The sequence below is a fragment of the Ornithorhynchus anatinus genome, chromosome 7 (genome assembly GCF_004115215.2).
Source record: "Ornithorhynchus anatinus isolate Pmale09 chromosome 7, mOrnAna1.pri.v4, whole genome shotgun sequence".
Taxonomy (NCBI): Eukaryota; Metazoa; Chordata; class Mammalia; order Monotremata; family Ornithorhynchidae; genus Ornithorhynchus; species Ornithorhynchus anatinus.
This window is the reverse complement of record NC_041734.1, coordinates 63,331,850-63,353,652: the sequence shown is the minus strand read 5'-3', so window position 1 is coordinate 63,353,652 and position 21,803 is coordinate 63,331,850. Positions and strand designations below refer to the sequence as shown.

General features: G+C 45.8%; 1 protein-coding gene across 2 annotated transcripts; it reads left to right on the top strand.

The window, feature by feature from the left end:
• Positions 1-508: 508 nt before the first annotated feature.
• On the top strand, positions 509-17,213 carry YOD1 (YOD1 deubiquitinase). Of its 2 annotated transcripts, none has more exons than XM_029069779.2 (2): positions 509-758; positions 16,319-17,213. In XM_029069779.2, exons 1-2 carry the CDS (start codon positions 626-628, stop codon positions 17,023-17,025), a joined length of 840 nt encoding a protein of 279 aa, XP_028925612.1. In that variant the 5' UTR covers positions 509-625; the 3' UTR covers positions 17,026-17,213. The 2 variants fall into 2 exon arrangements, with proteins under 2 accessions (XP_028925612.1, XP_001510660.2); XM_001510610.5 differs by lacking the exon at positions 509-758 and adding an exon at positions 13,087-13,373.
• Positions 17,214-21,803: the final 4,590 nt, after the last annotated feature.

The following is a 21,803-nucleotide window of genomic DNA, read 5'->3' as shown; positions in this document are numbered from 1 at the left end:
AATGGGGATTAAGACTGTGAGCCTCACGTGGGACAACCTGATTACCCTGTATTAATGTTGGTATTTGTTAAGCGCTTACTATGTGCAGAGCACTGTTCTAAGCGCTGGGTTAAACACAGGGGAATCAGGTTGTCCCACGTGGGGCTCACAGTCTCTACCCCAGGGCTTAGAACAGTGCTCTGCACATAGTAAACACTTAACAAATACCAACATTATTATTACTCTATGCAGAGCTCTGTATTAAGCGTTTGGGAGAATGCAATATAAAGAGCCCCCCGCCCACAACAAGCTTCCAATCTTTCCTCCCTGGTGTGCAATGGGAGAGAAATAGAAAAACCTAGGCTAAAATGCGATTGGGGCCCACAACTCTGAAATTAAGGAGTTTTATGACCCTCACCCCAGGACTGGTTTTAGAGACCCCACCGTCTCTGACAGTCTTCGAAGTTTCGGAGGTCTCAACCAGCCCTTCTGCTGATGTCATAAAGGTGGTCCTGGTCACCGCATTAAACGAGATTCAGCCCCTGCCCCTTTGGGAGACGCTGCCCCCTCTGAATGGTCCCTATTTGGGGGCCGGGGTCCCCGTCCTCCCGAGGAAACATCTTACACTTGGTTCAAATGAGCCTCGATGGGCTTGGCCTGGCTGGGACAAAGAACAAGAGGCGTGCCTTCTTTCGGTTTAAAAATCGGGTTTAAAATCCTAAAGCCGAGGAGCAGGGAAGAAATCACAGACTCTCACCTAGTCTCCGCAGCTTCGACACGTATGTACAGTTGTCCGTGGGAATAGAGGACAAGCTCTGACAATAAAATTCAAAAGAGGCCGAATTGGGCCCAGTGAATATTATGGTGGAAAGGGTGTGGGATTAGGTGTGTGGAGATTTGAGTTTTAATCCCAGCTCTGCACCTGCTGGGTGCCTTTAGGCAAATGACTTAAATCCCTCTGGACTTCTGTTTGCTCATCTTTAAGATATCCGTTCTCTCTTAGAATGTGAATCCCTGAAGGGACAAGGACTGTGTCTCATCTGCTTATTTACTATTTTTCCCCTCCAAGACCCTACAGTGATTTATCCCAGGAAAGTGGCATGAAGCAACGTTGCCTAGTGGGTAGAGCACTGGCTCTAGGAAGGCAGAAGGACTTGAGTTCTAATGCCGGCTCTACCACTTGTTTGCTGTGTGACCTTGAGCCAGTAACTTAACTTCTCCATGCCTCAGTTACCTCATCTGTAAAATGGGGATTTAAGATTGTGAGCCCTATGTGGGACAGGGACTGAGCCTAACCAGATTAGTTTGTACCTACTTCAGGGCTTAGTAAAGTGCTTAGCACATAGTCAGCAATTAACACCTACCATTAAAAAAAAAAAAGAAAGGGGAGAGGAGAAGGACCTTGGAGAAGTATAGTTCCTCTGCCTCGACCAAGCCCCCTGGCTACCATAGTCTAAAGTGTAAGGTGGAGTATGCACTTCCCCACAAATCTTAAAATCCATTTTTTTGCTTTCCCCTTCTTTCACTAGATGTAACTGGCACCTCCATTATTGAACTGGTTTAACTGCCAATATTCTTTATTTAACATTTTTAATCGGCTGAATGTACACACAGGATCTCTTTTCATGACTTCTTCCTTTGGTCCAGACAAGAAAGAAGGCTTCTGGAGAAGCGTGGTTGTTTTTGAGGGATTCTTTTTGCTTTTTTCCTGGCTTTTACAAGACAGTGGCAAAGATTCCCTCAAACCTTACCAATCCAATGTGAGAATCATACTCCAAAATAGATGAGGGTAGGTGATGTCTGCTGCTCTGGTACAGAGACTGTATCCAACCCGATTAACTTGTATCTACCCCAGTGCTTAGAACAGTGTGTGGTACATAGTAAGTGTTTAACAAGTATCTAAAGTAGTAAGGACTCAATAAATACCATTGATTCATGGATTCATCAAGATCCCAACCAATCAATCAATTAATCATATTTACTGAGTGTTTACTGTATGCAGAAAACTGTATTAGCTTGGGAAATAGAATTGGGAGATGTGATTCCTGTCCACAAGGAGTTAACAGTCTATACAGGGGGCGAGGGTGAAAGTAGACATTAAAATAAATTATGGATAGGGGAAATAGTAGATGAGGATATTTATATGTGGGACTGAGGTGAGTATTAAAATTTTTAAGGGGCATCCAGTCAAGCGCATAAGTGACACAGAGAGCAGGGGCAGATAAGGGAAATGGCGGGTTTTGTCAGGGAGGACCTCATGGAGGAAAAGTGATTTTAGAAGGGTTTTGAAGGTGGGGAGAGTGGTGGACTGCCGGATATGAAGAAGGGAGTTCCAGGCCTGTGGGCAAACACGGGCAAGGGGTCGGTGACGGGATAGACGGGATCAAGGTACAGAGAGTAGGTTGGCAATTGGAAGACCGGAGTGTGCAGATTGGATGGTAATAGTAATGCCTCACTAATCCCCTCACCTCCTCCAAATTCTAAAATCCCGAAATTTACACTTTCTTCTCAATCCGGAGAAATTTAGATAATGTAACTGTCCCACTAAAATCATGTCTCCTCCAGGAAGCCTTCCCTGACTAACCTCATTTCCCCACCCTTTTTGGTCTCCCTTCTGCATAGCCTATGCACTTGGGCCTTAAAGTACCCCTTAAATACTTTATTACCCCATTACCACAGCATTTATGTACATATTATTCTATTCTGAGGCTTCCTTTACTTGTAATTTATTTTAATATGTCTCTCTGAATAACCTATAAATTCCTGGGGTCAGGGATTGCTGCTTTTTCTTATGATATTTTGTTAAGTGCTTACTCTGTGCCAGGCACATACAAGCTAATCAGATTGGATACAGTCCATATCTCGCAGGGGCTCACAGACTTCTTCCTCATTTCAGATGATAATAGTTCATTCATTCACTCAATGATATTTACTGAGTGCTGACTATGTGCAGGGCACTGTACTAAGCACTTGGGAGAGTATGATGCCACAATAAACAGACATATTTCCTGTGACTGGCCCAAGGTCACACAGCAGATGAGTGGCAGAGCTGGGATAGAAACACAAATCCTGCTGACTTCCAGGCCTATGCTCTAGACACTAGGACAAACTGATTCCACTAGGTTCTACTGATGAACCAGCTGCGTGATGAAACTAAATCCCAATTTAGTTGCACAGGTTTAATCATTCATTCAATTATATTTATTGAGTGCTTACAGTGTGCAAAGTACTGTACTGAGTGTTTGGGAGAGTACATGTCAGACACATTCCATGCCCACAACGATCTTACAGTCTAGAGGGGGAGACAGACATTAATATAAATACATAAATATGTACCAACAACTGATGACCTGTTCTGATTATATATTTTTATTATCCTATTTATTTTATTACCCTGTTTATATTGTTAATGAGTTGTACATCCCCTTGATTCTATTTATTGCAATTAAGTTGTCTTGTTTTTGTCCATCTGTCTCCCCCGATTAGACTGTAAGTCCATCGATGGGCAGGGATTGTCTCTATCTGTTGCCTAATTGTACATTCCAAGCACTTAGTACAGTGCTCTGCACATAGTAAACTCTCAGTAAATACTATTGAATGAATTATTAATCTCAGGTTAGGTCATTTTCATATTGAGGGCATTCTAGAGGAGGCAGAGGAGGTAAGAGCAGAGTAACCAGTGAATACTGATTTTTTTTCTTTTTCTTTTCAATTTTCTAGCAAGCGAGGTTTAGCTGCGGTTATTAGCCCCAAGTATTCAGCATTTTAATCAATCAATCTATGGTATTTGTTAAGTCTTTACTGTGTGCAAGAGTACTATATTAGTCACAGAACTTCTGTATGACTGTTTCCTCACTTATAGAATAGGGAGTGGATAGAGCACGCATCTGGGAGTCAGAAGGACCTGGGTTCTAATCCTGGCTCTACCACATGTCTGCTATGTGACCTTGGTCAGGTCAAGTCACTTAGCTTCTCTGTGTCTCAGTTGCCTCATCTGTACAATAGGAATTAACCAATGTGTCCAACCCGATTTGCCTGAATCTACCCCAGCGTTTAGTGCAGTGCCTGGCACATAATAATAATAATGTTGGTATTTGTTAAGCGCTTACTATGTGCAGAGCACTGTTCTAAGCACTGGCGTGGATACAGGGTATTCAGGTTGTCCCACATGAGGCTCACAGTCTTCATTCCCATTTTACAGATTAGGGAACTGAGGCCCAGAGAAGTTAAGTGACTTGCCCACAGTCACACAGCTGACAAGTGGCAGAGGCGGGATTCATAGTAAACGCTTAACAAATTCTACAATTATGATTATTATTACTACTAAATGCTTGGAGGAGTGCAATACCACAGATTGGTTCCCTGCCCATAAGGAGCTTACAATTTTTCTCTGGCCTTTTGTCAAATTGACACACCTATAACTTTTTTTAGTTTGGTTCATTGCCTTAAAATTTGTTTTTAGTGTTTTTAGTTTTTTGTAATTAAAAAAATCCATATCAACAAACCTTGAACTAGCATTCATGCCACTGTGTCAGGATTGGAATTTTAAAAATCAAAAGACAAATAGCAATTATAGATCAGATGTGTGTAGTTAGGGCATGATGATGATAATCATCATCATCAAAGGTATTTATTGGGCACTTACCATGTTCAGAGCACTGTACTAAGCACTTGAGAGAGTACAGTACAACATAGATGAAATACACGCTCCCTTTCCTCAGTGAGCTTACAGTTTAGAGGGGGGACCGACATTAATAGAAATAAATAATTTATTATATTGTTTATGATGAACAGAAATCTAAAAATAGGGTAAAAACCCTATACAGTAAAACACAATTAACTGTAAAAGATGTCTCTTTCTTTGCATCAACACTGCATGAGGATGACAACTACTATTACATTCTGCCCCATGATCACAACTGGGTTTCAATCCTTTTTTATGTGTCATCAAAACCACACCTTAGAAATGCATGTTTAATTACCTTAGTATTTGTGAGGAAATTGTGTGGACTGGATACACAGGGCAGGGAGTGGGGTTGTCATGGCGGGGGGTGGGGGGTGGCTGGGAAAGTCTGACACCCTGCAGGGGGTCAGTTGGTCAGTCAGTCGTATTTGGGGGGTGCTTACTGTGTGCAGAGTGCTGTACTAAGCCCTTGGGAGAGTACAATATAACAATATAACAGACACAGACTTGTAGGAGAAAAAATAAGGACGTTGTGGTGAAAAGTATCAGGGAACTAAATAGCAGCAGCCATCATCTTTAGTTTAATTAGGCTAATGCTACTAATGAGTGCTACAGGAAAGCCAAGAAGACCCCTCTTGTAAGATTTCTGTGAAGTTGGTGACATAAAATGAGGTGCTTTTTTCCTTCATGACTTTCAAATCCAGCTTTTGACACTATTAATTTGGGTGTACAGATCTTGAGTAGCCACAGGGCACTGAACACCATTGAGAAAAATTTGTTATTATTATTATTATTATTACATTTGGTAGGTTCTTATTGCCCCCTCAGGGTCACACTGGAGAGTTTCCAGTACTGTATCAGTCTCGACTATAGGAGGGAGAGTCAAGCAGAGGCCTGTCCATTCCATTCCTAGCTTGGCTAGTGGCTAGCGAGTGGAAGGCTGTAATCTGCTACAAGTCAAAACTCACTTGTGCTGGGCAGCAGTGGCATGGGAGAGAGTCGAGGGTTGAGATTTGAGTTTACTGGGCGGAAGGAGGCAGTGGTAAACCACTTCTGTATTTTTACCAAGAAAACTCTATGGATGCACTACCAGGACAATTGCAGATGGAGGTGGGGTGTTCTGGGAGAGATGCGTCCACGGTGTTGCTATGGGTCGGAGACGACTCATTCATTCATTCAATTCATTCATTCAATAGTATTTATTGAGCGCTTACTATGTGCAGAGCACTGTACTAAGCGCTTGGGATGAACAAGTCGGCAACAGATAGAGACGGTCCCTGCCGTTTGACGGGCTTACAGTCTAATCGGGGGAGACGGACAGACAAGAACAATGGCACTAAACAGCGTCAAGGGGAAGAACATCTCGTAAAAACCGATGGCAACTAAATAGAATCGAGGCGATGTACAATTCATTAACAAAATAAATAGGGTAACGAAAATATATACAGTTGAGCGGACGAGTACGGTGCTGTGGGGATGGGAAGGGAGAGGTGGAGGAGCAGAGGGAAAAGGGGAAAATGAGGCTTTAGCTGCGGAGAGGTAAAGGGGGGATGGCAGAGGGAGTAGAGGGGGAAGAGGAGCTCAGTCTGGGAAGGCCTCTTGGAGGAGGTGATTTTTAAGTAAGGTTTTGAAGAGGGAAAGAGAATCAGTTTGGCGGAGGTGAGGAGGAAGGGCGTTCCGGGACCGCGGGAGGACGTGACCCAGGGGTCGACGGCGGGATAGGCGAGACCGAGGGACGGCGAGGAGGTGGGCGGCAGAGGAGCGGAGCGTGCGGTGTGGGCGGTAGAAAGAGAAAAGGGAGGAGAGGTAGGAAGGGGCAAGGTGATGGAGAGCCTTGAAGCCTAGAGTGAGGAGTTTTTGTTTGGAGCGGAGGTCGATAGGCAACCACTGGAGTTGTTGACTCGGCAGCATAAGACAAGACAAGTTCTTATTAAGGGTCAGGTACTGTTCTAAGTGCTGAGGTAGGTACAAGTTATTGAGGTTAGACACAGTCTCAGCCCCAGACGGGGCTCGAAATCTAAGTATGAGGAAAAATTGATCTTTAATCTGCATTTTAGAGATGAGGAAACTGAGCCACAGAGAAGTGATTTTCCCAAGATCACACAGCAAGCGATTGGCAGACCTGAGATTAGAATCCAGGTCATCAGGCTCCCAGGCCCACGCTCTTTCCAATAAACCACATTGCTTCCTAATCTCACATAAAGTCCCTCTCCTCAAGAAAATGAACCAAAAGAAGTGCTCACACAACACCCAACCTACAAACAAGGAGCAAGTTTTAAGTCTATAGTAGAGCAGTATCATCAGGCCTTTTATGTTTTGCTTAACACACTAAAGATGTTTTGTAGATGTTTATAATAATAATAATAATGACTCACTGAATCCACTGATTAGGCTCTATGGTGACAGGCACCATATAAACACATACAATGTGAGTGACACAGTCCCGAGGCCATTTAAATCTAATTAGGTTAAGTAGTTTAAGATTGACTTCTTTGGCTGTGAGTGCTTCATGGGACAGGAACTGTATCTCTTCTGATTATTCTGAATAAACCCCCATCTTTTAGCAAAGTGCTTTGGCAAAGAGTAAACATTTGGTATCATCATCATCAGTATGTATTGAGCGCCTACTATTTGCAGAGCACTGTACTAAGTGCTTGGGAGAGAATTAATTAATTAATTCATTCATTCAATCGTATTTATCAAGTGCTTACTCTGTGCACTGTACTAAACACTTGGAAAGTACAATACAACAGAGTAGGCAGACACGTTCCCTACCCACAACGAGTTGACAGTCTAGAGGGGGAGACAGACATTTATATAAATAATTTATAGTATATGATTTAAATGAATACATAATCTATCATTTAGAAGCATGACTAATTATTATATAGTCCTGGCTTCCAAATATGAAGTGCTACCACTAGATGGATATGATCTCTTATTGTCTAATCCTGGCTCCACTACTAGTCTGCTATGTGACTTTGGGCAAGTCACTTCAATTCTGTGCCTCAGTTCCCTCATCTGTAAAATGGGGATTAAGACTGTGAGCCCCATGTGGGTCATGGGCTGTGTCCAACCTGATTAGCTTGTATTTACCTTAGTGCTTAATAGAGTCCCTGGCACATAGTAAGCACTTAACAAATAACACACACCCACCCACCCCCCCACACCTATTTACCAACCCTGTGACCCTATACTTTGCTTCAGTCTCTCCAGGAATGTGATTCTCCGAGTTTTGTAATGTGTCAGAGTACCATCATTTTATGAATTATTCATAGAGCTGACAGGATTCTCTCTCCCCACTTGACTAAGATATTTGAGACGGCTGAGAAGGCTAAGATGATCCCAGTGGCATTATCATCTATTGAGTGACAAATGTATCTTTCTCCCTGTACTAGTCACCGAGGGGAATTACAAGAAAAATGAGTCACGATTCCAGTTCTGCAGAAATGAGAGACTAATGAGAAAAAACAAGCAAACACAAAAACAAGACATAAATTAATGCATTTGCAAATCTGCATATGAATACTGAGGACACTGTAGTTAATTGGAGTATCTAGGAGAGGTGGGAGACAGACAGGGAAGATTTCATGTAAAAAGTGTTTGTTTTCAATACGTCACTAGGTCTTGGAAGGAGGGGAGGGACATGAACTGGAGAAGCAGAGTGAGGAAGGTGTTCCGGGAGGGTAGAAGTGGGGGTAACTAAAGACCACTGATTTTTTTCTTTTTAATACTTAGCAAGGAAGGTTTTGGTGCAGTTATTAACCCCAGATATTGAGCATTCCAATCAATCAGTCAATCAATGGTAATTATTGAGCATTAACTGTGTGAAGAGCACTGTATTAGGCTCCTGAGAGAGAACAATGAGTTGTATAAGACCTGGGTTCTAATTCTCGCTCTGCCAACTGCCTGTTGTGTGACCTGGGGCAAGTCACTTTACTTCTCGGTGGCCTCATCTGTAAAATGGGGATTGAATTCCTCTTCTCCCTCATACTTGGGACTGTGAGCTCCATTGCGGGAGAAGGGCTTTGTCTCACCTGTTGTATCTGCCCTAGCTCTTAGAACAGTGTAAGCAAATAGCAAGTACCATTTAAAAAAAAATCTGTCCCCAAGGAGGTTACCATCTAAAAGGGTAAAGGGACATGAAAATAAAATGCAGATGGGGGAAATGGAGAGTATAAGGATATGTATGTAAGTGCTGAGGGGCTGGGGTGAATATCAAGTGCTGAAGCTTTTCAGGTCTTACTGCTTAGGCAACGCAGAAGGAAAAGTGAATAGGAGAAAAGAGGGCCTAGTCTGAAAAGGGCTCTTGGAGTAGGTTTGATTTTAGTGGGGCTTTGAAGGTGGGGAAAGTGGTGGTCTTTCAGATATTAGGAGGGAAAAGGGGTCCAGACCAGAAGGAGAATATGCGTAAAGGGATTGGCGGCAAGATAAACAAAATCAAGATATGGTGAATAGATTGGCAAGAAGAGAGCCAAATGTGCGGGTTGGTTTGTAGTAAGAGATAAATGAGGTGAGGTAAGAGGGGGGAGGTTTGTTTGAGTGCCTGAAACCCCTGGTTTGTTTGATGAAGAGGTAGATGGCTAACTATTAGAAGTTTTTGAGGAATGGGGAGATATAGATGGGCCTTTTTTTTTTGTAGAAAAATGACCTGGGCATTAGAGTGAACTAATACTACTACTACTAATAATGTTGGTATTTGTTAAGCGCTTACTATGTGCAGAGCACTGTTCTAAGCGCTGGGGGAGATATAGGGTAATCAGGTTGTCCCACATGAGGCCCACAGTCTTAATCCCCATTTTACAGATGAAGTCACTGAGGCCCAGAGAAGTGAAGTGACTTGCCCACAGTCACCCAGCTGACAATTGGCAGAGCCGGGATTTGAACCCATGACCTCTGACTCCCAAGCCCGGGCTCTTTCCACTGAGCTACGCAACTACAGACTGGAGTGGGGAGAAATAGGAGGCCGGGAAGTCAGAAAGGAGGCTGATGCAGTAATCAAGGCAACATGCAATAAACGTATGGATCAGCAGGGTAGCAGTCGGGCCGGAGAGGAAGGAGCGGATTCTAGAGATGTCGTGACGGTAGAACTGCCAGGATTTGGCAACAGACTGAATGGAAAGGGGAGGGCCAGGGTTTGGATGGGAAAATAAGGAGTTCTGTTGTGGACATGTTAAGTTTGAAGTGTCAGCAAGACGTCCAAGCAGAGATGTCCTGGAGGGAGGAGGAAATGCAAGACTGCCAAGAAGGAGAGGTACACTGGGATTTCTTCCAACTAGAAATACTAGTTGAAGCAGTGGGAGCAAGTGTGTTCAGCAAGGAATTATAATAATAATGTTGGTATTTATTAAGCGCTTACTATGTGCAGAGCACTGTTCTAAGCGCTGGGGTAGATACAGGGTCATCAGATTGCCCCACGTGAGGCTCACAGTCTTCATCCCCATTTTACAGATGAGGGAACTGAGGCACAGAGAAGTTGTGACTTGCCCACAGTCACACGTAGTAGGTGGAGATGGAGAATAGAAGGGGGACCCAAAACTGAACCTCGAGGGACTCCCACAATTAGGGGGTGGGAGGCAGAGGAGGAAACTGTGAAAGAGACTGAGAGTGAGCGGCCAGAGAGATAATAATGCTGGTATTTGTTAAGCGCTTACTATGTGCAGAGCACTGTTCTAAGCGCTGAGGTAGATACAGGGTAATTAAGTTGTCCCACGTGAGGCTCACAGTTAATCCCCATTTTCCAGATGAGGGAATTTAGGAGCAGAGAAGTGAAGTGACTTGCCCACAGTCACACAGCTGACAAGTGGCGGAGCCGGGATTCAAACCCATGACCTCTGACTCCCAAGCTCGGGCTCTTTCCATTGAGCCACGCTGAGAACCAATAATAATAATAATACTGGTGGTATTTGGTAAGCGCTTACTATGTGCAAAGTACTCTTCTAAGCGCTGGGGGGATACAAGGTGATCAGGTTGTCCCACGTGGGGCTCACAGTTTTAATCCCCATTTTACAGAGGAGGTAACTGAGGCACAGAGAAGGGAAGTGACTTGCCCAAAGTAACACAGAAGGCAAGCGGCGGAGTCGGGATTAGAACCCATGACCTCTGACTCCCAAGCCCGTGCTCTTTACACTCAGCCACACTGCTTCTCTTAGAGCAGTGCCTGGCACATAGTAAGCGCTTAACAAATACCATTATTATTATTATAGGTGACTTTATAGAGGGTAGTTTCCATGGAGTGATGGAAGCAGAAGACAAATTGGAAGAGGCCAAGTGGAGTAAGTGAGTGTGAACAACTCGCCGGAAGAGCTTGGAAGGGAATGGCAGGAAAAAGATGTTCTTGTACTTTCAAGCAGCATGGTATAGTGGACAGAGCATGGGCCTGGGAGCCAGGAAGTCATGGGTTGTAATGCCGCCCCACCACTTGTCTGCTGTGTGACCTTAGGCAAGTCACTCAACTCTTCTGTGCCTCATTTCTGTGCTCAAAGAAGCAGCGTGGCTCAGTGGAAAGGGCATGGGCTTTGGAGTCAGAGGTCATGGGTTCGAATCCCAGCTCTGCCACTTGTCAGCTGTGTGACTGTGGGCGAGTCACTTAACTTCTCTGTGCCTCAGTTACCACCTCTGTAAAATGGGGATTAAGACTGTGAGCCCCACATGGGACAACCTGATTCCCTTGTGTCTACCCCAGCGCTTAGAACAGTGCTCTGCACAGAGTAGGTGCTTAACAAATACCAACATTATTATTATTATCATTTACCTCATCTGTAAAATGGAGACTGAGACTGTGAGCCCCACAAGGGACAGGGACTATGTCTATGGCTTAGTGGAAAGAGCCCGGGCTTGGGAGTCAGAGGTTGTGGGTTCTAATCCCAGCTCCGCCACTTGTCAGCTCTGTGACTTTGGGCAAGTCACAGTTTCTCTGTGCCTCAGTTCCCTTATCTGTAAAATGGGGACTAAGACTGTGAGCCCCACGTGGGACAACCTGATACCTTGTATCTGTCGCAGCTCTTAGAACAGTGTTTGGCACATAGTAAGTGCTTAACAAATACCATCATTATTATTATTTGCTAGTTCCCACCCCAGCACTTAGTAGGAGAAACAGCATGGCTCAGTGGAAAGAGCACGGGTTGGGAGTCAGAGGTCATGGGTTCTAATCCCGGCTCCGCTACTTGTCGGCTGTGTGACTCTGGGCAAGTCACTTAACTTCTCTGGGCCTCAGTTATCTCATCTATAAAATGGGGATTAAGACTGTGAGCTCCACGTGGGACAACCTGATCACCTTGCATCCCTCCAGCGCTTAGAACAGTGCTTTGCGTATAGTATGCACTTAACAAGTACCACCATTATTATTACAGTGCCTGGCACATAGTAAGCGCTTAACATATATCACAATTATTAATACCATCTTTATTATTAGCATTATTTCAACCATGTGCTCCAGTTCATGACTCGAGCGCATCTTTCCTGCTTTGCTCATAGTAAGCGCTTAACAAGTACCACTATTATTAATACAGTGCCTGGCACATAGTAAGTGCTTAACAAATACCACAATTATTAATACCATCTTTATTATTGGCATTATTTCAAACGTGTGGTCCAGCTCATGGCTTGAGCGCATCTTTCCTGCTTTGCTCATAGTAAGCGCTTAACAAGTACCACTATTATTATTGCAGTGCCTGGCACAAAGTGAGCGCTTAACAAATAGCACAATTATTAATACCATCTTTATTATTGGCATGATTTCAAACGTGTGGTCCAGCTCATGGCTTGAGTGCATCTTTCCTGCTTTGCACATGCTAGGCAATTAAGTACCACTATTACTATTATTATTAGAGGGCCTGGCACATAGTAAGCGCTTAACAAATAGCACAATTATTAATACCATCTTGATTATTATTATTGTTATTTCAAACGTGTGCTCCAGCTCGTGGCTTGAGCGCCTCTTTCCTCCTCCCTGGCCCACGCTGCCTTATGGCACCAGTTGGGGAGGTGAATTCGGCTTCAATTGGGGCAACCGGTTGTGCAAACGCTGGGAAGCAGGTGGAGAGAGGAAATAAGGGCGCGGCCCCTTTAAGGCCGCCCGGCCTCGGCCCCACCTCCAGCCCCCGGCGACCCAGGTCTCGCGAGAACCTGCTCTGGCCCGGGGGAGGGGGGATTGAAATCTGCGAGATCGCATGGGAGACTGAAGTCTCGCGAGATAGTGCGCTGGGTTGGGGGGGTGAGGAAACTGAGGTCTCGCGAGATCGTATGTTTAGCCGGAGGGGTGGGAGACTGAAGTCTCGCGAGATCGTGCGCTAAGCTGGAGGGGGTGGCAGACTGAAGCCTCGCGAGATCGTGCCCCGAACAGGAGGGAGGGGGTGAGTCTCGTCTCGCGATGGGCGGCGCCGCCATTTTGGTTCCCGCCGGGCGGCCGGTCGCCCCGGCTTCGGCGTCCGGTCCGGCTCCGTCCTTCCTCCTCCTCCTCTTCCTCCTTCCCCCATCGGGTCCCCCGGTTTGGCGGGCGCGATGTGGCGGCTCCGCTGCAAGGCCAAGAACGGCACGCACGTCCTGCAGGGCCTGTCGAGCCGGTCCCGGCTGTGGGAGCTGGAGAGGCAGATCGCCGCCGTCACCGGCATCGCCCCCGGGGAGCAGCGCATCCTGGTGGGCTTCCCGCCCGAGTGTCTGGACCTCAGCGACGGCGAGGTGGTCCTCGGGGACCTGCCGCTGCAGTCCGGTAAGGGGCGAAGGGAAGGGACGGGACGAGCCGCCGGAGGCTCCGCCGCTTCCCACCGCGGGCACAAGAAGGTCGGGGGCCTCCGGACCGGGGGCACAGAAAGGCCGAGGGCTTTGCAGAGATGATATCTAGAGAAGCAGCAGTGTGGCTCAGTGGAAAGAGCCCGGGCTTGGGAGTCAGAGGTCATGGGTTCGAATCCCGGATCTGCCACTTGTCAGCTGGGGGACTGTGGGCAAGTCACTTCTCTGGGCCTCATCGGTAAAATGGGGATTAACCGTGAGCCTCACGTGGGACAGTCTGATTACCCTGTATCTGTCCCAGTGCATAGAATAGTGCTCTGCACATAGCGCTTAAATATGAACAACAACAACAAAAAAGGCTGGGGGGCTCCAGACCGTGGACACAGAAAGCCTCGGGGGCCCCGGACCGTGGGCACAAGAAGGTTGAGGGGCAGCAGACGTGGGCACAAAAGGTTGGGGAGCTCCGGACTGTGGGCACAGAAAGGCTGGGGGGCTCCAGATCGTGGGCACAGAAAGTCTGGGGGACTCTAGATCGTGGGCACAGAAAGGCGGGGGGCTCCAGACCGTGGGCGCAGAAAGACTCAGGGCCCCGGATCGTGAAGGTTGAGGGGCAGCAGACCGTGGGCACAAAAGCTTGGGGACCCCCGGACTGTGGGCACAGAAAGGCTGGGGGGCTCCAGATCGTGGGCACAGAAAGTCTGGGGAGCTCCACACCTTGGGCACAGAAAGGCTTGGGGAGCTTCGGACTGTGGGCACAGAAAGGCTGGGGGTTCCCGACCGTGGGCACAAGAAGATTGAGGGGCTGCAGACCGTGGGCACAAGAAGGTTGGGGAGGTCCGGACCGTGGGCACAGAGAGGCCTGGGGGCATCTGGTCCGTGGGCACGAGAAGGTCCGGACCGTGGGCATAGCAAGGCAGGGGCTCTGGACTGTGGGCACAAGAACGCGGGGGTGAGAACCAGGGGAAGGTTCTGGCACTGCTGGGAGCAAAGAGAAGAAAAGAAGCCGTGGGAGGAGGAGGAAGAGTTCAGGATGCTTCATACCTTGTCTGAGGTATGACCTCGACTAAGGCACTTAACTTCTCAGGGCCTTAGTTTTTTCTCTTGTAAAATGGGCATGCGATACCTTTTCCTCCTCCCCCTTAGATTGTGAGCTTCGTGTGGGACAGGGACTTGGCCTGAGATGATTGGATTGTATCACACCCAGAGCTTAGTACAGTGCCAGGCGTATAGTAAGTGCTGAATAAATGTCAGTTGTCCTCCCCATTATTACGGGGGAGACGATGGGGACACCACAGGAGGGATTGAGTGAGGTGGAAGAGAGAGGGGAGTTACAGAGGAAGTCAGTTTGAAGCTAGGAATGGGGAGGAAATGGGAGAAGGAGTTTTCCCGTTGCTTTTGAGAGTAAGGAGCTGCCTTGGTATGGGCAGAGGCCCTCCATTCATTCAGTCGTATTTATTGAGCACCTGTTGTGTGCAGAGCACTGTACTAAGCGCTTGGAAAGTACAATTCGGTGGGATAGCCTCTTCCTTGCTTTTCTGGTTTCTGACTCACCCATGACAGAACATATATTCTACTCCTGCCTCTCAGAGAAGTATCGTGGCTTAGTGGATAGAGCACAGTCCTGGGAGTCAGAGGGCCTGGGTTCTAAATCCAGCACCTCCTTTGGTCAGCTGTATCACCTTGGGTAAGTCACTTCTCTGTGCCTCAGTTCCCTGAGAGGTAAAATGGGGTTTCAATACCTGTTCCCCATCCTACTTAGATTGTGAGCCCAGTGCAGGACAGGGACTGTGTCTGACCTGAATCTCATATTTTCCCCAGCACTTGGAAGAGTGCTTGACACATAGCGAGTGCTTAAAAAAAATACCATCATTATTACTATTCTACCATGTTCTCAGCTGCTCGGGGGCCCTAACTGAACCAGAGCTTCCCCCAACCTGCATCAGAACCAGGTGGAGGTGGACGCGGTCTTGGCCCTTACTTGGTCTAGAAGCCTGAGGGTTTCCCCGAAAGAAGGTGGGCCATTGATTTGCAGCTATTAATCCTCACACTCCTACATCTTATTCTTACGTGTCTGGGCAGCACATAAAGCCGTTTGAATTCTCTCATAAAGTTCTTTGATATGTTTACCAGCAGCAATTATTTCTAATTTCTGGGCATCAACCTCCGTGATGACTCCACCCTTAAGGACAGATAAAGAGGAGCCGGAGTTGTCAGGCTCAGGGTGGGCACCCTCTAGCGGCCTGGTTCAAGGCTGATAAACTTTTTCTCTCGTTCGGGTAAACTTGGATTATTTTTTTAAATTGGGGAAAAAAGTCCGATTGACGTCTCTTCTTTTTATTGAGATAGGTGTCAGAGATCAACTGGTGTCGCCAGACTTCACAGCTAAGGTGCATTAGTCGCGGGATGGGGACAGCTCCATTAAAATGACATACTCAAAATGTTTAGTTGCCAAATTGTGCATTCCAAGCGCTTAGTACAGAGCTCTGCACATAGCGCTCAATAAATGCTATTGAATGAATGAATGTTTACTCCTCTGTGTCACCCAGCGCGTGGAAAGAGCCCGGGCTTGAGAGTCAGAGGTTGTGGCTTCTAATCCCGGCGTCATCCCTTGTCTGCTGTGTGACTTTGGGCATGTCATTTAACATCTCTGTGCCTCAGTGACCTCATCTGTAAAATGAGGATTAAGACTGTGAGTCCTACGAGGGACAAGTGGATAACCTTGTATCTACCCCAGTGCTTAGAACAGTGCTCGGCACATAGTAAGCGCTTAACAAGTACCATCATCATCATCATATTGAAAAAGCTTTATTTTCATTAGAGGCCTTTGAGCATTTTTTTTTTTAAGCACGTCCAGACTCAGACTAATCAAAGGAACATTCGGCCTAGCTATTCCTTCGCTATTCTGAATTGTATTATTTTTAACAGGAGATACCCTGATCGTAGAAGAGGACAAAGGCAGGACCAAGACTCCATCTCCTGCAGTCATGAAACACGGTGCTCCCAGTTCTGTCAGGGACGCTTTGCCCGTACTCGCCAGGAAAGTGGTCCCGGCAGACAATTCCTGTCTCTTCACCAGCGTGTTCTATGTGGTAGAAGGGGGAGTCCTGGACCCAGCCTGTGCCCCTGAAATGCGCAGCCTTATAGCACAGATAGTGGCCAGTGATCCCGAGTTCTACTGCGAGGCGGTCCTGGGGAAAACAAATCAAGAGTACTGTGACTGGATCCGGAGGGACGATACCTGGGGAGGCGCCATCGAGGTGTCCATTTTATCGAAGTTCTATCAATGCGAAATCTGCGTAGTGGACACCCAGACGGTCAGAATAGACCGTTTTGGGGAAGACGCCGGCTACACCAAGAGGGTCCTGCTGATTTACGACGGCATCCACTACGACCCGCTCGAGCGTATCTTCTGCGACCCGGACACCCCACCTCTGACCATCTTCTCCTCGAACGATGACATTGTTCTCGCGCAAGCGTTGGAGTTGGCCGACGAAGCTAGGAGAAAGAGGCAGTTTACCGACGTGAACAGGTTCACCCTGAGGTGCATGGTGTGCCAGAAGGGATTGACCGGCCAGGCGGAAGCAAGGGAACATGCCAAGGAGACCGGCCATACCAACTTCGGCGAAGTGTGACCCGAGTGTGACGAGGAGGCATTGAGTCTACTACCTCACCGATCCAGAAGGCTCTGGGTTTTCCAATAAGCTATACGTCAAACCCGAAAGACAACCGATGAGAATGCTTGAACACCCTTTTAACTTAAGACCGCCAAGACACTTGAAGTTCCAGTTAATGCTCAAATTAAAACCAGTGTACAAGTTTACAGGTGTGGGCTTACAGTGGTGATACCTTCTCTCTCGAGTCCAGGTGTGACAGAATGGGCAGTCTTCGCTGTCTACGTTCTGCACCGGCACGGACGCGAAGGTCGTGTTCTTTTTCCTGTTGGAAGCTGGCACCCAGCAGCAGCCGCAGCATTAATTTGTAGACAGACCCAGCTGTCACCCATTAAGGTGGAAGAGCCTCGTGTGACGCATCTAGTGTCTAGAGTAGGAAGATTTTTATTTTTTTGGTTGAAACCTCAAGGTAGTTCTCTAAGTTATGATCTCATTAACGAGCACTTCCTCAAATGAAGACTTTGAGGGAAGTAAAACCTGACTTCGTATCGAATGAATCCGCATGGGACCTTTTCATGCTCCAAGTACGTTTGCGAGCCGTTCTTATGGGGAGACCTTCCTCTCTCAGACCATATTTTCTCATCTGACTGTGCCCTATTTAAGATTGTCGTGTATAACCGTCGAATGTATAGGATCAGGTGCCTGCGTTTCAGAATGAGGGAGGGAGCCGACTGAAGCGGAAAATGAGCATCCTCATATTATCTCAGTTTTCTCACTGGGCATTAAATGAAGCGTTGGCTGCGTTTTAAGGAAATAAGTGTAACTTCAGAAAATACCTATTTTTCATTGAATTCCTTAAAATTTGACTGCCAAAACTGCAGTTTATTCAAAGATAGTTTGGGGGTTTATTTTGGGTCACCAAATCTCTCCATCTTTTGCTAAAAGTGATGTGATTTGCCATGGCTTGCTTGGTTGCTTAGAAGAGTCTGGTGGTCATCTATGAAACTGTCATTTTCACATCACTTACACAAGAGTGCTCCATTGTAGCTGGCTCTAATCAGTGAGACTTGATGCCCTATGAGGAGTCCCTCACTTCTGCCAGTCAGCACTTTTTAATATTGGACATCTTAAATCTCTCGTTTTATCATTTGAAAAGTTTGGAATGTTTTTATTTAGCATAGACTCCCTTGAAAAGCCCACTATTTTTGATTTCTGAAATGTGGATCTGGTCCCCAATCCTCTGCCTTATCCCGATTCAATCTCGGAATTCTGCTACTTTGTAGTAACACATGCAGTATATTCCTATTTGGTGAGCAGCTAAATCAACCCTCTTAGATACTTCGAGAAACTCTAGAGAAAGTTTTCTACCTCTCGTGGTAATATTAGTTAAGATCAGGGACGCTCGATCGTAATGGAAATGATACCTTAACTCTCATGGTGGGGAGAGGCTCAGTACTGGTGAAGTTATGGGTGAGGAGGGGGGTGGGTGTGTGTTTGTTCTCTGTGTGTGTGGTGAGGAGAGTGTGTGTGTGTGAGGGGGATATGTTAAGGTGTAGTCACATCTATCATAAGTGTTAATCCTGTTATCCCTCCTCTTTCTCGTGGATAAAGATGATGCTAGGAAAAATCTGATCTAATTTTCACGTAGGAAAGCACTTCAATGTCATCCCGAATCTATTTGACATAACTATGCTCTTTTTAATGATTCATTTTTAATAAGGGAGGAAAACATAGACATTTTAGGCTGGCCATTTCTTTTGAAGAAGTACATATGGCTGAAGTGATTAGAAAGTATTTCTTGTGCACCTGCTATGTGCATAGTACCTAGAATGGTGCTGCAAGTAAAATAATGATCCTGACAAGTATTGAGTTTTCCATTTTTACTGAGCCTTAAGAATCAAACAGTAGCACTTCTGAATTTTCCATAGTATATGGCAATCATGGTAGGGAGAATTAAAAATAAAATGGATCCCAAATCCATGGGTCCTTTAGCTTAGTTCATCCCATCTGTCTAGATTCCATCTTTTTCATTCCATAGAACAATACTTAAGTGTGCCTCAGGTCGATGAAGTTGTTTACTTATTTTATCTTTCTCCTCCAGCCCCTGTCACACCAAGAACCATCAACCCTAGGTTTTTGATTAAATTTTATTACCAGTTATGAATGACCTTTTTTTTTTTAACTTGAAGATCCTGAGTGTTCAGTTTTTGTATTTAGAAGCCAATGAGTAGGAACTGAACCCTTCTGAGACATTTGGGATGGGAGGTAATTTTGAAGAGGTCATTCCCAGCTCTTTTGCCAAGAGCAGATAAGAAATAGCAGGGCAACTTTAAGGTTGCTAGAATACCTGACAATCACAAGCATTTTAAAGTTCTCGGGTGTGCCTGAAGTCATGGGGAAAAATGGTTGGTAATTACAATCGTAGGACAATTGGCCAGAAACACTTTGAACTATAATGATGAATCATAAAAGCCCTTCTGAAGAAGCTTTAAAGTATATCAGTGAGTCTAATCCTGACCTCCTGCTTCTCACTGTTTACACAGAAAAGTCGTCCTTTATATTCGAAGACACCCCTAAAGATGGTGGTTCACCTACCAGTGCTTTTGTGACTGAAGAGGCCCACAGTGGAAACCTCACTGTTTATTCCCACAATTTACCATTTTATTGTGAGATTCCTCTGTAAGTCTCGGGTTTACAAAAGACCATTCAGATTTCAAAGCCAGCTACATGTGTGCTCCTAAATAATTTTCTGTCACTTTGAATCTGGCTTTTATATTCTTCATCACAATGGATAGTTTTAATGAAATAGGAAAACGCATTTTTGTAATAATAATGATTGTGGCATTAAGTGCTTACCATTGCCAGACACTACTAAATGCCGGACTAGATATAAGATTATGTAGTGAAACATCATCCTTGCCCCACATGGGGCTAACAGTCTAAGTAGGAGGGAGAACCGCTATTTACCATTTTGCAGGTGAGGGAACTGAGGCACAGAGAAGTTTAGTGACTTGTCCAAGATACCTCACAGGCAGGTGGCCGAGCTGTGATTAGAACCCAGATCTTCAGGCTCCCAGGCCCATGCTCCTTCCACTAGTCTACACTACTTCCCATAATGCACAAAAAAAGTCCGCTTTCCTCTAAGTGTTTTTGTTTACATTAATGAGCTGTTACATTTTCAGGCCAGGTGTCAGTTCTTCAGGGAGTTTTTTGTTTTAAAGTTTTTGATAGAAACTTTTGGCTGTCTAAATAGAGAAACTACAAACTGCTCTTCAATTGCACTGTTGTGCTTAGGTGGATTTATTACCAGATTTTGAACCTTTTACCTTAAACCGCGCTTTGTGCACAAAAAATTCAGAGGGAAGAATTTCTAGTTCTTTCTCCCACCAGTCATGGGATTTAAAACATACATCTAAATTTGTCGTCTTTTAATGCCGGCACTTGGACTGTTAGATTGCTTGCAGATTTGAATAGTTCATCTGAATAAACTAGTCTTTTGCAAAATTTTGGAATGATTCTAGTTTGACCATAAGTTAGGGGAATGGAGAGGAAATGTTTTTGCCCTTGGACTTATTGGGCCAAGGATTAATTTCCCTAAATAGACCCAAATGTTCCTTTAAACCTGCGGGCTTATAACTTTAGGCGAACAGGGACCCTGCCTCACTGCCAGAGCAGGCAAACGGATCTAAGTTTAGCCGGAGTCCTAGGGAAGCAAAAACTTGCCTCTAGGCTATAAGCTCGTTTCGGGCCAGACATGTTGCGGGCCGGACACATGTCTACAAACTGTGTTCTAACACTCCCAAGCTCTCAGTAGAGTGCTCTGCACAGAGTAAGCACTCAATAAAATGCCATTGATTGATAGGGGATGTTCTAATTGGCCTCTGGTAACCGGCCAAAGACTCACCCCCCCACCCCCGCGAGGCTCCTGGGGGATTCTCTGGGAATCCAAGCAGGCCGCGGAGACTCTGTTAGAACGGATTTCCCTTGACAACAGAACAAGGGGCGAGAGACGGCATGGAAAGCGGCAATCGCCGAGTTGGCTACTGCAGAGGGTCCCAGTGCCGTCAGTTTGACCCCTTCGCTGACCACTCACTCGCCCGCATAACTGCCCATTTACTGGCCCATCCGAGGCCCAGAGTCTCATTGGCATTGTCCTTGTGCTAGCAAAAAAAAAAAAAGTCATCCTTCTTCCCCAACTACCTCCCTCCCCCTTTTTTTTTAAAGGTATTTATGAAGCACTTACTCTGAGCCAGGCATAATGCTAACTGCTAAGGTAGATTCAGTCAGTCATTCAGTCAGTGGTATTTATTGAGCATGTACTTTGTGCAGAGATTAGATTGAAGGTAGTCGGGGTAGACACAAGCCCCTGCCCACGTGGTGCTCACAGTGTTAATCCCCATTTTACTGTTGTGGTAACTGAGGCACACTCTGGTTTTTCGGGGTGAGGTGAGGGGTACCCAAGAGTTGGATGAGGGATCATTTTTCATGCCCTAATCATGTAACCTCAGTGAGCATTCTATATGTCTCTCTGGTGATGATTCTCAGCTCTTTAAAAACCTCACAAAATCAAGTTGTCATGTTCCAAAGCATTCTGCAGAAACCTTGGCTAAGGCAAATATGCCACGCTGCTTTTAGTGGGCTCTTCTGATGATTTGTTTCTATCACTATGTAGTTATAACTATTATATTCACCCAAGCATTTAGTACAGTGCTTGGCACATAGTAAGTGCTCAGTAAAAACCATTGATCTGTTTAATTGCACAATATGCTCACCATGCTAATGGTAAAACCCCATTTCAA